Genomic DNA, 15498 nt, shown 5'->3' on the forward strand with positions numbered 1-15498 from the left:
AACATTATATTGCGTGACGCCTATCCCTTTTAAGGTTAACCTAATCTTCTTGCATGATTGGTGTCACGCAATGTGAAATCTCTTTTGATTTAACGGCAAAAATAACGTAATTACTTAAATTCTTAGGCAACACAATTTTAAAATTAATTACAGCGTCGAGTTCAGCATTTAAATTGAAGAGTCAAAGTGGAGAGTTTGGCTCTATCTTTTTTTTTTCTTTTTTTTTTTTTTTTTTTGCTCTTTTCTACGTGAGATCAAAGGAAACCGCCAAACATGTTTCTGAATAATTATCATTCTTGTGGAACAATACTTAACAAATGGCGGAACCCATTAGATGAATTATGACTAAGGATAGCACGGATAGGAAACGGATTACAAAATGCAAACTGACGATGTTTTAAGTCTGTCGTTTAAATCGGTAGGGAACAGAAGTTTACATCGGTCCACACAGCTTTAAACCTCTTTGATATTTCTAGATGAACTATCTTTTCTTGTGAAGGATAAATTCGAATTGTGAAAATGCATTCTCAACAGCTGTAAGCAGAACTGCGCAGACAAAATCTGTCCCTCCAAGCGCTTCTCCCTTGTCGCCAGCTGTTTTGAAGGATGTTTTGGACGCCTGATCTACGAATGGCAAGTCTACAAAAACGTAGGTAACAGCTCTGTGACGTCTTGGCAGCTACAAAAAGACATTGGACAAAATTTAGCTGAGGTGAAGGATCCCACAGGTCCTGTCTTTACGCTGCCCAAGAACGTCCTTGAAGGGGCCAGTGAGTACCTTATTCGCCTGTACGGTCGCAGAGAGAAGGGGGTTAATGGCAAGACAGAGAGTGTGTTCCTAACAAATGACGCCCCTAATGGAGGGGCCTGCTTTGGTTCGCCTACAAGAGGTGATGCACTGGTAACTAAATTCCATATTTGGTGTGACGGCTGGAAAGATCCAGACATGCCACTAAGCTATGAGTTTTACTATAAAAATGATGATGGGAAGTGGGTGCTGTTTTATTACGGTCCGCACAATTCTACATACGCTGAACTGCCTCTTGGAAATCCGGCGCGCGATTATACACTGGAGATACACATGAAAGTTTTGGATATCTTCAAAAGCGCTACTCACTTTTCGTTGCTGTTGCAGGTAAGAATTCACTTTGATTCTCCTTTGAGATAAAAAGGGTAAAATAGTGCGACAAGCAGAAGCTGAAATAAAACTTCTTTTTCGTGAATTTGCGATACCTAAATAGACCATGACTTCAAATTATTAACGATTACAAGATTTTTAGTAAAAATAATAGACGTAATTAAATATTGCTCATCTGATTAGCACTGGCACATCATCTGTGAAGTAAAAGGACGCACGAAAATTAGTACAGAAAAATTAGAACTTAAGGAACCTCTCATTATTACAGTAGCCAAAGCGCGCTGGACTCAAGATCAAGCGGCCCAGGTTCAAGCCAAGGCCGGGGTTTCTGCGTTTTTTTCTTGGGCAAGACACTTTCCTCGAAGTTAAATTACCTCTGTCCGCCCATGGACTAACATCTTATAATGGGTGGAGTTATGCGCCTGGGTATGGGCCTCTACTTACGGACTTTGCTTTTACTCTAGAAATTTAACAAAGGTTGGTAACAAAGGTTCTTTTCAAACAAAGGTTGTGGTGTGAGCAAGATTTTATTTCCTTCAGTCGGTAGAACCTAAGATAGAGGAAGACCAACTGGGTAACATGCTAGCCAACATGACGTCAGGTGAAAACAGTGAATTGAGTAAACTGGTGAATGTAGGAGACAGCCAAGCAGCTCTAAGGATGGCGGGAGCCGTCAACTCACTGCTTAATGCACAGAGCTCTAAAACGCCCTCCAACGACACTGGGGGAGAGGAGGCAAGGAAGGAAAAGAGAAAATCGGTAAATATTTATCTTTTTTTCTACATAGCTTGTGTGGTGGGCGAAAAACGTGGAGGGAAGCTTAAGAGGGTGGGTAAACGCGAAAGGGAGAATCCCCTCCCCCTTTTTCCTCTCTCCCCCTCCTCCTTCGGCACTTTCCACGCAACTGAGTTATTCCTACATGGCACAAGGACTCTCTTAAAGCAAGCGATTAAATTGTGGCCCCATGCGAGATTAAACAATCGAGACTCATTTCTAATTGTAAGTATTTTGAAAACGGTTTCTACTTAAGCTTCTGAAACGTTGCTACTGGTTATTTCAAGTATTAACATTTGGAATAATAAAGAGTCTCTAGAATTACAAAGTAAAGGGTTCACTGCCGATATGAAGTTATGTGTCTTGTTACGGTTTGTCTAGGTGCGAACGTCGATCATCAAAGCGGCAACATCACTTCCTGTGACGTCACTAGAGGGTTTACAGCAGTCCGCTGACATGATAGCAAGTGCTTCGATGTTCAAGGATGAAACGTCAACTACAGCCATGGTACGATATTGATAGCTGCATTTTAGTAGACACTCAAGGTGTTCCATTGGAAAGCCGGCGAGTCTGATTGGTTGTCCAACTGTTTCAGTTATACTCGATAGAACACTTTCCCGCGTGCGTTGCTTTTAAAAGGGAAATTATTCTTGATTTTGGACTGTAATCTCGAGTAATTCTTTAGAGTGTCTACAAAAACAATTAGACTACTCGCCCCCTTTTTCTGTGAGGGTCTATGAGCGATAGTCAATTCGGTTGTTCCTCGTTGACTATTTACTTATAGAAAACTCGAGTTCTTAGTTTAACTGTCACCTGAATTCTCAAATAGAAGTACTTCTAATAAAAAAAGCAGTTATCTAGTTTGACACAAAAAAATTGAAAGCCCTGATCACAGCTTTTCCCTTTAAATGGCATCGCAGTGTCAGTATACTCGCTTTCTCACAAACAATGTGTCCAGGACTCTTGACCCATATTTTTCCCTCTGACAATGAGCGCTTAATAATATATAATAATATCAACTTTATTAAAAGAGGGTAACGGCAAACAGTAAAAACTATTGAAAAAAAAGGGGCCCCCGGATTAAAATTTAAAACTAAATAATATATACCCGAATAAAAATTTAAAACTAAAAAATATAAAAATTTTAAATTTTAATTTAAAAAAAAAAAATTTATAAAAAAAGAAATAAAAATTAAAAAAAATAAAAAATAAAAAATCTCTTTAAGGATATATGAAAAAAAATAATTTAGCCTTTTTTTAAAAAAATATACTCTCTCTTTTTTTTTAAAAATTTGGGAAAATATTCAAAATCTCTTCCTCCCCTAAATAATCCCCCCCCTTTTTTTTTTTTTTTTTAAAGGGGGGGGGCGCACAAGACAAAACCACAACAACAACTTCTTTTATAAAAAAATTATTAAAAGATACAACAACTGAAATGCAAGTTGCTCTGTCTACTTACCTTTCGATGGGTTAATAAATCAGCAGGGAGGGGTACCTATAATCACCTTCCGTTCGGAAATCCGGTCTTTGAATATTTCCTGAGCCTGCGTTTTCGGACAAATGAGTTGCTAAGTAACATTACGTAAGCTCGTGGGCGACACAATTTCGAAGTGCTCGTCAATACTCACGCTATTTTCTGATTGGATAATAAAAATAGTAAATTCTTCGGTTGTTTTGCAATTAAGAAGAATTTCCAAACTGCTAACTTCATGACAACTGTTTTAATACAAATTATTTTCACATGGATTCTCAGGATGCTTCGGGGGAGGCTTTTGAAAGAATGGCGGCCTTGCTTAAGAGCAGTTCTGACGACTTTGCTGGCTACGACGCAGTAGTTAGCAGCGCTGAGTCCCTGCTGTCTGGAATGGGACAAGTTCTTCATGCCGCAGGGAGCTCCGTAAGTGTCAGACCTAAAAAGATGAATGCAACAAAAGCCCCTCCAACTTGTGGTCCTTACGACTTCACTTGTAAAGAAGTTGATAATGAGGTATCTACAAATTCGACGGCGGACGAAGCTGTAGAACTTGACGAAGAATCTTCAAAGGTACAATAAAAATCGTTTATACGTTCGTTGTATTAAATTTAGAAAAACTAATTAAAATTTTTACTTATTAGCTATGTGAGACTTGACATAGCACTTAGTGTAAGAGTATTGATATTGTAGCATTAGCCAAAAGCAGAAATAAAGACTGATGAAAATCGAGTAATATAGAAACTGATTGAAACTGACTATTTCTAGTGCGGTACGCGGCGGGCAGCGCAGGGCGTAAAGTAACTGTGATTGGAGTTGGCTGGCTCAATTCTTATCAAGTCACGTAAAAATGAACGTTAAAAAAGGTAATTTTTGTTGTCGAGCCATGTGGCTTTCGGGCGGGAGTTTATCCGTTTTTTTTTATTTTTAGGGGGTGGTTTTTTTCTCCCCCCTTTTGTTTTTTTCGGGATCCCCCCCCCCCCCCCTCCCTTTTTGGGGGGGAGAGTGAGAGTATGGATAAAAAAAAAAAAAAACAACACCACCCCCCCCACCCCCCCCCCCCCCCCCCCCCCTAAAAATGAACGGGAACGGGTTTTTTCAAGGTGGTGGAGAAAATGGACGGAGGATTTTATTGTGAAATTTAACGATCACATCACAACCAATGAGATAGTTCGCATTTCACACCAAAAGTGTGACCACAGCTTGTATACAACCGTGGGTACGGGTGGCTACAGCATGTATCACGTGATGCATATAAATCCAAGCTGATTTTACTTCTTTTCTGTGTAGAGTCGTGATGCAGCAAACAATATTGTGGGTATGCTTGGAAGTGTCAGCGGTTCTGTCCTGGACAACAAACTCCCGGGTGAGCAGCCCAGTGTTATATCAACTGCAAAGCTCAACATGGCGGTGGAACGCTCTGACCCAGACTCCCCGGATGGCTCGTCTATCGGTGACGGGCAGGCAGGCTTTCAGATGCCTTCTTTTGGAAAACTGTTCGCCAATTCAAGCTCGAAAATTGACGCTCCTGTCGACAAACAGGTGGGTTAAACTGTTCTGTTTTGTGTTGCATTTGTGCAGTTAGCAAAATAGTAATATCGTAGAGGCTCTTGCTAGAGGTCATGAGTTTGATCATTTTAGAAGAAACGTTTTTTAATACTTAAAACCAAATTATCACATGTTCTATAAAAAAAAAGTTAGAAGAATTTTTTCTTGACTTTGGAATTTGGAAGTACCCATGTTACAGTATAGTACCGGGGCGTCGTTCCCTTCCCACAAACACATGATGTCATCATTTTGTGACGTACAACGTCATTAGATGATGATGATGATGATGATGATGATGATGATGATGCCTTTATTAGCTCAGTTCCAAGGCTTTAACTGCGCTTAATACTCGCTACAGAGGTGACGTCTAAGAAGTAGGACCAAGGCTGAGCCCAAATAACCGGATGCTTTGCTAACAGCATGGGTGTGTACATTTTTATTTTTATCAGATGGCCGCTATTAATGAAAACCCTTACACGTGGGACAAAGGATCTTCAAGCATAACTGGAAAAGTTGTCAGTCTTTCGTTCAAAAGCAAGGGTCAAAAACTCGGCGTCTCTCACTTGGACGAAGATGATCCGATAGACGTCTTCTTACCAAGAGATTCTCCTGTCAAGCCTCCGAAGAAATTCATCTACAACTGTACTGTACACCGAGGATGGCGCATGCATAAGTTGGTGGTGGATAAAAATGGTAGCGCGGTCAATGTGGAAGTTAGTTTAGTCGGTCCTATTCCCCAGTTTGTGGTTTATGTTAGGCGCGGGAAAGCTCCGACGACAACGGAATTCGACTGGCGAGCGGTTTCTCCGAACATAACCGAGGACGTACGAACAGAACCGAATGTTGAACAAGAATACCCGCATGCTGCCGAACAAAGTACGAGCACGACTGAAAGGGAATCGGTAGCTCTTAACTTTCCCTCTAATTCAACGGAAACGTTAAATGAGACAATTACTAAAGACCACAATCACACTAAAGAAACTAATGTAACAAGTGCAACGTACGAAACAAAATTAAGATTCAAGAGTCCAACTTAACAGTGTTTCTTTCTCAACGAAGGATCTACGTCGGAACTTATTACATTGGTATCAAGTTTTCACCAATTTCCTCAGAAGATGGACAAAAGCAGTCGTCTGAATGTAAAGGCAATGATACAAACATTCTATACACGCTCAGGACGTTAAAATCTAGATGTTTATATTGGAACGAGGAATTCCAAAAGTGGAAAAGTGACGGATGTGAGGTACTTTTGTAATCTTAATTCATTAGCATGCCAGTCCATGAAATTAACTACAAAAATGGCACGTTTTCCTTCATTCACAAGGGTTTCGAAGCTATTGAGCTTTTTGTCACTCTCACTTAAATAAAAACATCGGCGAAGCAGCTGTCAGTCATGATTATGAAGGCAAACGAATGTTGACGAACGTTATCCATCGTGTTTGTCGCAAAAAGTCATTTCCATTGACCCTTAGTATTTTCGAGTTTCTAAGTTCGGATAATTTTGAACACTGTAATGGCTTTTGAGACGGGTTGAGGTGTGTAACTGGCAAGAGTTTTCAAGAAAATTGACCAACCTTATACTAGATCACTCAGAATCTCATTCAGTAGTTATAAAATACGGTAAGAAGAAACAAATTAAGGTAGTTTGTCTGCAACGCAGGCTATTATATATCAGCACATCAAGTCATGTCTGAGGTACAGAATTACCTTCAAATCGAAACAGATTTGTCAACTAAGGTGGAAATAGACAGTTAAGGAAACAACGATGCTTTCGATTGAGAAAAACAATCTACGAACTTGAAAAACCAAATTAAATATTTCTTTTCAGGTTGGTAACTTAACAAGCGCGACGCAAACCCACTGTCGTTGTACGCATTTGACAGCGTTCGGTTCCATGATGAATGTTGCTCCAAACCCGATCGACTACAGCGCCGTGCTTAAAGGCTTCAGGTCAATGTTTGACACTGGAAATGTAGTTGTCTTTTTCTTTATTCTCGCCATGTTTCTTCTTTACTGCCTTGTGCTGGTTTGGGCAAGAAGAGCTGATAAGAGAGACATGGAACAGGTACTACTTCCTTTTGTGTCAAGTATCGTAAAATTCCGTAAATATTTGTTGGGCTTATATTTGCTGAACGTTCCTTTCAAGTGGGCTTAATTTAGGGGAGAGATGTAAAGCTGGGGGGGAGGAGGTTAAAAGGGCTTATTTTCCGATGGGAATTTGCGCTTCAAAAATCTTTGGGTCTCTGTTTGGACGTGATTCTGTGAAATTTTCTGGTGCATACAAGAATACCATATTGTAAAACAAGTCCTACAGTCGCTCTGACCGTTCTATAATAAAGTTAAATAATAAAAAAGCCTTACAACGGAGCTTTAAATAAAGAAATATCGTTCTTTAAGGGCTTTTTTGTGAGAGGTGGAGGTGGGCTGGGGAGTTTCAAGGTATTGCTGAAAGAAACAAGGAATCAAAACTTTTGAACATGCCATGTATCAACTTTATCTTTATCGATTACACAACATTTAGACATTAATCATAGTTAATTTCAAGTGACTTTCTGTTGTAATTCTTTTTTTCCTCAGATGGGGGCCACGCCCATTCCCAGCAACGTGCCCAATGCCACGTACCACTATGAGCTTACGTTTTTTACTGGTCAGCGGAGGGGTGCCGGTACAACAGCTCAAGTGTCGTGTTTATTGGTTGGCGACCGTGAAGACAGCGGAATCTGTATTCTAAAAGACGAGAAACGCCCGACCTTCCAACAAGGTAGTGCTAACTCATTTATAATCTCCGTTAGCGGGTCATTAGGAACGATTACGTCCCTTCGGGTCTGGCATGATAATCACGGGGTATCGCCCGCGTGGTTTTTAAAGCGGGTCCTGGTCCGCAACCTTCAGTCAGACGCATGCGTGGTATTTATTGGTGAGCGATGGTTCGCGCTTGATGAGGATGACGGCGCGATCATGCGCGAGTTGACTCCCGCGGATGAAAAAGACCTCACGTCGTTTTCGAGACTTTTTAACAGTAAACTATACAAAGACTTCACGGACGCTCACTTGTGGTTTTCTGTGCTTCTGAAGCCAGCTAGGAGTACATTCACCCGAGCCCAGCGCGCTTCGTGTTGCCTTTGTCTGCTGAGTACAGCGATGGTATCTAGTGCCATGTTTTACGGGCAAACTGCAACCGGGGATGATAGCGCGAATCTAGTCCTGGGGCCAATTGAAGTGAACTTAAGATCGATTATGATTGGTATACAGTGCAGCCTCGTTATCATTCCTGTTAATGTCGCTGTAGTTACCATCTTTAAAAGTGTGAAAGTTAAAGGGGCCGAAAAGGACGACAAAGAAAACGAGGAGCAGAGCTTGGACGAGACCGTTTCTATTGCAGAAGACGAATTTTCTGAAATCAACGAAACGAACTCCAGATTTGGAGAGAAACTCCCGTCAGACAAAGGTGTCCTTTTAGATAGCGTTAAATGTGAAATGGACCATTCTAGCTCGGCAGCAGATGACGGACTTGTCATTGAAGAAACATCAAGGAGATTGTCAAATGAAAAATGTTGGTTGTTCCGAAATGGACGAGGTGGAGGACAAAAATATGTCGTCCAGACAAATAGCATTGACTCTAACAGGTGAGATTTACAACATATGTTCTGCAGGCTGAGGTTAGTACCTAATCAACCAGTCATAGAACTGGCAAGTTAAGTAAGTCACGTTTTTATGGGCGACTGAAGTAGAAAGCGCTTAGAAATTTTCGCGAGATCTTATTGGGCCCAGTTGCTTATAGGCTGGATAACGCTATCCGCTGAATAAATCACTGTTGTTTTTTTGTTCGTTCCAACTTTTCCAATAACATATAATATAAAAAGAGAAGTGGCCCCCAAAAATGAAGTGGGCGGGAACGAGAAACATTTGTATTTTTTAACTTGGCATTAACTGCAATTTCTTGGGACATTATCAATATACAATGTCAAGCTAAGTAAACAGATGGCGAGAGCAAAACGATCCCGATCACTATAAGTCTGACTTTGTTGACCAAGCTAAATTCTCCTAACTGATTACCAAAAATTTAATTTTAGTCTACAGTTGAATCCCGATAACTCGAACCTTCTAGGGAAATCGAAAAAGGTTCGAATTATCGGGAGTTTGAGTTATCGAGGGTAAAATTAGTAACAAAACAACCTGGAAGAGAATCGAAAAAGTTTCGAGTTAGCGGAAGGTTCGAGTTACTGTGGGTTCTAGTTATCGGAATTCAACTGTAACTTAAAATTAAATTTTTGGCAATCAGTAAGGAGAATTTGAGCTTGGTCAACAAAGCCAGACTTACTAGTGATTTTATTTTACAGTTCCAAAGATATCGGCGACACTTCAGGCAACTTACGTGAAGATAGAAATACTTGTAAATGGTGGTGTTTCCGAGGAGGAACGAAAGAGAACGAAGAAAAGAACGAAGCGGAAGCGAAAAAGAAGAAGAAAGCCGAAGGATTCTTGCCGCACTGGTGTCTATACATAGCGTGGGTTCTGTGTATCGGAGCGTCTTTTACATCCGCTCTGTACACGTTGTTTTATAGCATGATGTGGGGAACGGAGAAATCAAACCAGTGGTTCTTTTCCATGATGCTGACGTTTAGTCAGGATACTCTTGTTAACCAGCCAGCTAAAGTTCTGTTTCTTTCAACTGCTTATGCAATCTTTATAAGGAAGAGCGACGAGGAGAGTGACGCTGAACACAGTAATGAAGACCCAAGAAAAGGTAGGAACTGAAAAAGAGTTTTTTGTTTGATAAGTGCATCCCTCGTAAAATAAAGACGATTTAATTTTTTTTTGTTTCTGGTTAAAAGCACTCAGGGTTGCCACAGTTATGAAAATAAGTGCTGATGATTAAAAATGCCGAAAACAAATAATAAATATAATAACGGCGGGAAAATAACCCATTGCAAACGCAATCTCTTAAAATCCTTGGAGTATGAATTCGTACCAGTAAAATTTAACGGTGTATGGTACTAAAAAACCGACTGCGAAAATGATCGACATGTAACTGAGTATATCAATAAAGATAAGAAAACCGAACGGGTATGGTTGCTGCGAAAAAGGCCGTCGACGAATGTTAAAAAAATGCTTTGCTTAAAGGAAGCTACCCCGCAAAAGCGCACTCATTCGTGATCCCGGTCACTTCTCTGAGAACAAGTCATGATAATCAGTCACACCACTGATATCATGCCATCTTTATTTAAACACGTTATCACATCATAACAATGATGGTCGTTAAAAAGCCGTGATATCAAACTAGTAATAAAAAATTAAACTATGGTAAATACAACTACAGCAGATGCCCGATTTCTCGAACCCTGGATTTTTCGAACCTCCCGATAGTTCGTTCCAAACGAGCATTTCCCTTCCCTCAGTCGGACACTGTAATTTTTCCCCCGACTTCTTGATCCAATTTTCGTTTCCTTTGGAGGTTAGAAAAATCGAGATTCCACTGTACTTAAAAATGCCTAATTTTAATCTCAATATCAAAAATAGACCATTGCTAATATAGCACCAGTCAGTGCTACAAAAACATGGTAAAGTTAATGCTTTATACATCCCTAATTAAGTTTCAAAAGGTATAAAAGGCCGTATACGCTTTAAAACAGCATGACCCGCAGATAATTTCTTAATACTAATATAACAAATCAAAGACGGCCTGATCCTAAAAGAAGTATCGGATGCGCTCATTTACATTTTATACAGTATAATTCAAATATACCTCTATACGTTAGAGCGATTTTCGATTGAGTGTCATAACCAAAACAAATATTGGCCAATCAAAAGGTCGCAAAACGCACCAACGAAGAAGAAGTGTAGCCGGCGAGCGCGGGTGGCGTGACGATACGATTGTTTTGTTTTTTTATTAAAAGCGACAACACTAACACCAAGCAACGCCACGACATAAGTGAAATCTCAAGCAAACCATATACCCAGTGACCGAATTTCAATCTGATTGCTACACTGGCACTACGTGAGTGGCCAGCCGGCACAGTGGCGAAGAGCGAAAATATAAATAAAATCGACAATAAATCACTACTCCGGTTCTAGGTTCTCTGTGCTAAAATTTTTTTTTTTTTATTTTTTATATCTCCATAAATATAAATTATTATTATTATTAAGGTTTTACAAATAAAAAGAATGGCGTTACTTAAATTCTTCTCGTAAAATAATTTTTAAGAGAGAACATAATCCACTAAAAGAAGATCACAAAATCAGGGATATCTCTGAAAATAAAAGAGTGATATTTTTTTAACTTCATCGGTAGTGACCTTCCTCAAAGGTTAAGATGACTCATAATATGTAACCATGGCAACCCTCTTGTTCCAGTCTCTTCTGACATAAACCAAATATTCCATTTGCAACCCTTTACGTGGGACAGAGGGTCCGGCCGGAACACACATGTGCCCATATTACCCTAACTCTCCTCAAGCTTTTGGGAGGGACAAATATTCAAAGATATTCTGATTCAGTTTTCATCTTTTGTGGAAAATTTGATGTCATCACTTTCCTAATTTGGATAATACAAAAACGTAAATATCTCTAAAACGAAAAAAGATATTGCGAAAAGGAAAATGCCATTCTTCTTTATTTTCAAAAGTCTTAAAATAAACTGAATTTATTTTTTACTTCATAGGCACTTTAAACAATTGCTCGCTTTAGGTTTCTATCGACTTTGATAGGCTTTTTAGTAAGGACATGGAGCGTTTTCCACTCGCCCACCGTGACTCTAACAGGTGGAAATTGGCGATGATTTTATTTATTCGTTCTAGTTTCCCGTTGAATTACAAATATTAAGTGTTGATAGGACTGAAAGAAAGGTTTGCACCATACTACGGAAAACAAAACACATTTCTCCGATCAACTACACACTCCAACGTCACAGCAACATAAAAAAGGAAACTATTCTCGCAAAAATGTTTTCTACCTTGTTAAAACTTCCCATCCAGTGTAAAAACTTATCTTCTTTCCACAGCATACAATTAAATGATTGAACTTGTCAACAGCAAGTCCAGTAGGTTGACTCAACTGTCCATCACAGACCCTTCACTGCCAATATTGTAAAGGAACATTCCTTCTTTGTTGAACACCTTTACGCAGTTAGCAGCATCATAAGATACAAAGAATTGTCCTGTGATAAATAGCGCACCATGGGGACTACACAGTCTGGAGCACTAAAGGATGTAGCAATGTGTCCCGTCAGGGGAGATGACCCTGATTTCATTGCTCTTCCAGTAACAGTGACTATGATGCGATCATCACTTCCAACAGAAATGTCCTCCCATCCTTCACATCACTGTCGATGTGTTTGATAAGCTGACCACTCTCGGTGAACAAATAAATCTTGCACATATAATCAATGCCGTTATTATCATTACCATTAACTTTTGCATCATAATCAACTGCAATGTAATATTCTTTGACAACGGTGAGGATTTCACCAGACTTTGTAAATGCCAATGATTGACAATTATACAGTTTGATCTCTCTCAGGTAATTTCCATCAGAGCTAAACAAATGAATTCTGTGATTATCACTTCTGTCACAGCAATGGTTCCAGTTTTTTCACTCACAGCGATATCATATGCTCGCTGAACTGTCCTGGTCCTTGCCACTGGAACCAAATTAAACAAAAATGTATTGATGTGGGACTACTTGAACACTCCAGGAACTACCAGTCAGCGGCTGTCCATTAACTTCAACCCCACTCGGTATTGTCCAACACAATTTGTGTATTCACTGTGTACTTGCCGTCTCTGCTGTCTTTAATTTCTGTTTTCAATTTATCTCCTGTTGGAGTTTGGATATGGACTTTTATGTGATCATCTCGGTGATAACACTGAATTACATCTGAACCTCTGGTTACAATCATAAAACTTATCTCTGTCTTTTCTTCTACCGCTTTCTCGCATTGTCCTTCAACTAGCGACAGAGAAGGATCCGTGTTACTTACAACGACTCGATCGCAAATATCCGCTTTGTTTTCTACTACATAATGTACATGTGGTGGTTTATAAATTTCAGGTTTCTTTGCGTTCAAAAGTTCCTCGCAGCGTCCAATGATAACTTTTTCGTTTGTAAAATTTCAGCGTTAATTTCTTCTAACATCCTCTCACCTTGTTCAACAGAACTTTCAATGAGTAACAGCGAACTGAAAGGTTTCCATTTGCGTCGCGTGAGCTTTCAGTTGTGCGTGACTGATTTCATTAAACTTGGTATTCATCGCCATTGTGCCTAAATCAATGCACTCGTCCACATTTCGGCCATCTTCCGTTGAGCGTCAGATATTTCCGTTTTGTTTTTGCCATGACTCGCTTCCTTTTCATTGGTTTTCTATATACAACTTCTGCTTTGACCTTTTAGAGCGTAATTGACTCTTATTTCGTTAGCTTTGAATTTACTCACCACAATCCAAATATTTTTTGCTTTACGCGACCAACATGGAAATGGTGACTGCAGCGGATCAAAAAAGCTGTACATAAAAAGCGCACAAAGTAATCGTTTTCCCAAATGTTGCATTTTGGGCCTCTGCGCACCACCAAGAAGATAAATCCACCAACGAGAGAGAAAAATGGGAAGGCCACCAACGCCCATTGAAAGCAAGTCAGGCAAACCGGACATTTGATTTTTTTGTAGCTGTCTTTCATAACCTGCATTTTGTCAAGACACTGCAGAAGAATGAGTGTAAAATGAAGTCTTGGGTTTTGATTTTCTAAGCACAGTGGACATTAGCCTCTTTGAGATTATAAAATTGAACACATTGTACAGAAGGCGGTGGCTCTTTGAACCTGCAGTTCTTCCAATCAGTCTCAGAAAAGCGAGACTAAAAAAGTCCGCAATGAGATAACCCTATATTTTCAAATAAGGCGTTAAGACGTTAAACTGCAAACACACGATTTCATTCAGATCTATCCACCCCCAAGGACTCCAATGACAAATCCTGCTCGATTTCTGCCCAAACTACACCCCGTCTAGTGCGGAATCTACCCTTCCGGCGATTCCCTCTTACAATATGTCTTCCGGGTGCCACTCCTGGGAATGGGGCCGTAGAGAATCTCGGACGGGTCATGCTGAAATGTCCAAAAATCTTCGTTTTTTACTCTCTATGAAAAAGAGTCTGGATCATTGATACGATATACATGAGTTAAGGCGGTGTAACAGGTGTTAAAGCCGTGACCGTGACGAAACTGAAATACTATGGCTTTCCACGCTTCCCTAGTGCCTGTTCTTCTTCTCATTTTTAAATTAAAAGAAGTTCGGATCGATTTGTTTTTACCATAAGGAGTAAGATTATAAAAACGTGCAAAAGAAAAAATATTTTTCCCCATAAAGAGTATTGTTAATATTTGAAAACGTTACGAAAGAAGAGAGCGAATTGCACATAGTAGCATTTAATAACCATTTTTATAAGAACACGAAACTAAATAGCCATTAATGGTAAGCGCGTTGAATTCCGATCGAGCAGTCCGGATTTGAGCACTGTCCAGGGTCATTTTATTGTGTTCCTGAGGAGACCACTGTACTTGCGCAGTAACAGGGAACCCATACAAAAGGCTGGGATGACCTCCATGGACCTCCCCCATCCGCACTTATGTCCAGGATTGAACGCACTTACAAAATTTAGTGTTTGACGAAATTCTGCAAAAGCAACGATTTTTCGGTCCAGAAGCAAAAGTTGCTTTTTTTCGTTACCTTGACGTTTTCTTGTTGTTTAGTAAACGAAACGGTTTTTTGTTAGCTACAGAAGCAAAATTTGCGGTTTTTCGTTAACTTGACAGTTTTTTGAGACGAGTATTTAATATTTCTAGTCGCTTCATGTTATGTAAACGGGATCAGAGCTATTATATGTCAGTGTTGGCCACTTTGGTCGAGTGCCGGCAGATTTTCCCCTCTGACAACGTATCAGAACGACTTAATATAATTAAAACGTAAAAATTCTCTGTTGAAACATAGGTCAAGATGAAGAATGGCTTCATGATTCTGACATGTTGGACAAAGACGACAGGCAGAGAGAATTACTCCTTTACCAGCCGCCTGACGAGAGCAAGTTAAGCGCTCTGCGTGAAACCAAAATCAGAGAGAAACAACTAAAGAACAAGTTTATCAAGCTTGGTGATTACCTGTTTATCCTGCTTGTCCTTGTACTGGTCAGTTACGGCAACAGAGATCCAAAATCCTTCTTGATGAGAAACTCTATGGAACAGGAGTTTATACGTCCCCTTACCGCCTCCTACCCCCAGGGGCTTGATGATGTAAGTTTAATGAATTAAAGTCAATTTTGTTGCGCATCAGACAAAACATGACAAAAAGTAGCTTTGAAGTTCACAAGAAAAACAAACTGATTGACAGTCAAGCGGGCAGTGCTTTAATTAGAAGGGGTATAAATGTTTTGGTTTGGTTTTTTTTTTTTCAGACGAAGTAAACTCCGGGACGGGGAAATCTATACTGGGGTTATGTTAAAGACAAAATACTGTTTTATTTTCTATCCATGTAAATGTAAAAAAAAAAAAATGTAAATACAATTTTAAAGTCCATACGCGGG

The 15498-nt window shown here is 39.7% G+C and overlaps 2 protein-coding genes across 2 annotated transcripts in view; one reads left to right on the forward strand and one right to left on the reverse strand.

The window, feature by feature from the left end:
• Positions 1-15498, forward strand: part of LOC144643601 (polycystin-1-like) — a 28688-nt gene that overhangs the window by 9909 nt on the left and 3281 nt on the right. The window contains 11 exon segments of the mRNA XM_078502904.1: positions 535-1135; positions 1679-1897; positions 2294-2419; positions 3666-3956; positions 4674-4925; positions 5381-5930; positions 5933-6174; positions 6760-6996; positions 7509-8557; positions 9272-9678; positions 14910-15208. Of these exon segments, the coding sequence (XP_078359030.1) occupies positions 535-1135; positions 1679-1897; positions 2294-2419; positions 3666-3956; positions 4674-4925; positions 5381-5930; positions 5933-6174; positions 6760-6996; positions 7509-8557; positions 9272-9678; positions 14910-15208 (4273 nt within the window).
• LOC144643604 (E3 ubiquitin-protein ligase TRIM45-like) overlaps positions 10107-15498 on the reverse strand; it is a 53070-nt gene continuing 47678 nt past the window's right edge. The window contains exon 2 of the transcript XR_013568939.1: positions 10107-10230. The gene's annotated coding sequence lies outside the window, so the exon portion shown is untranslated. The remainder of the gene's footprint in view (positions 10231-15498) is intronic.

This window comes from Oculina patagonica, chromosome 2 (assembly GCF_052425735.1).
Source record: "Oculina patagonica isolate OP01 chromosome 2, crgOcupat, whole genome shotgun sequence".
Classification (NCBI taxonomy): domain Eukaryota; kingdom Metazoa; phylum Cnidaria; class Anthozoa; order Scleractinia; family Oculinidae; genus Oculina; species Oculina patagonica.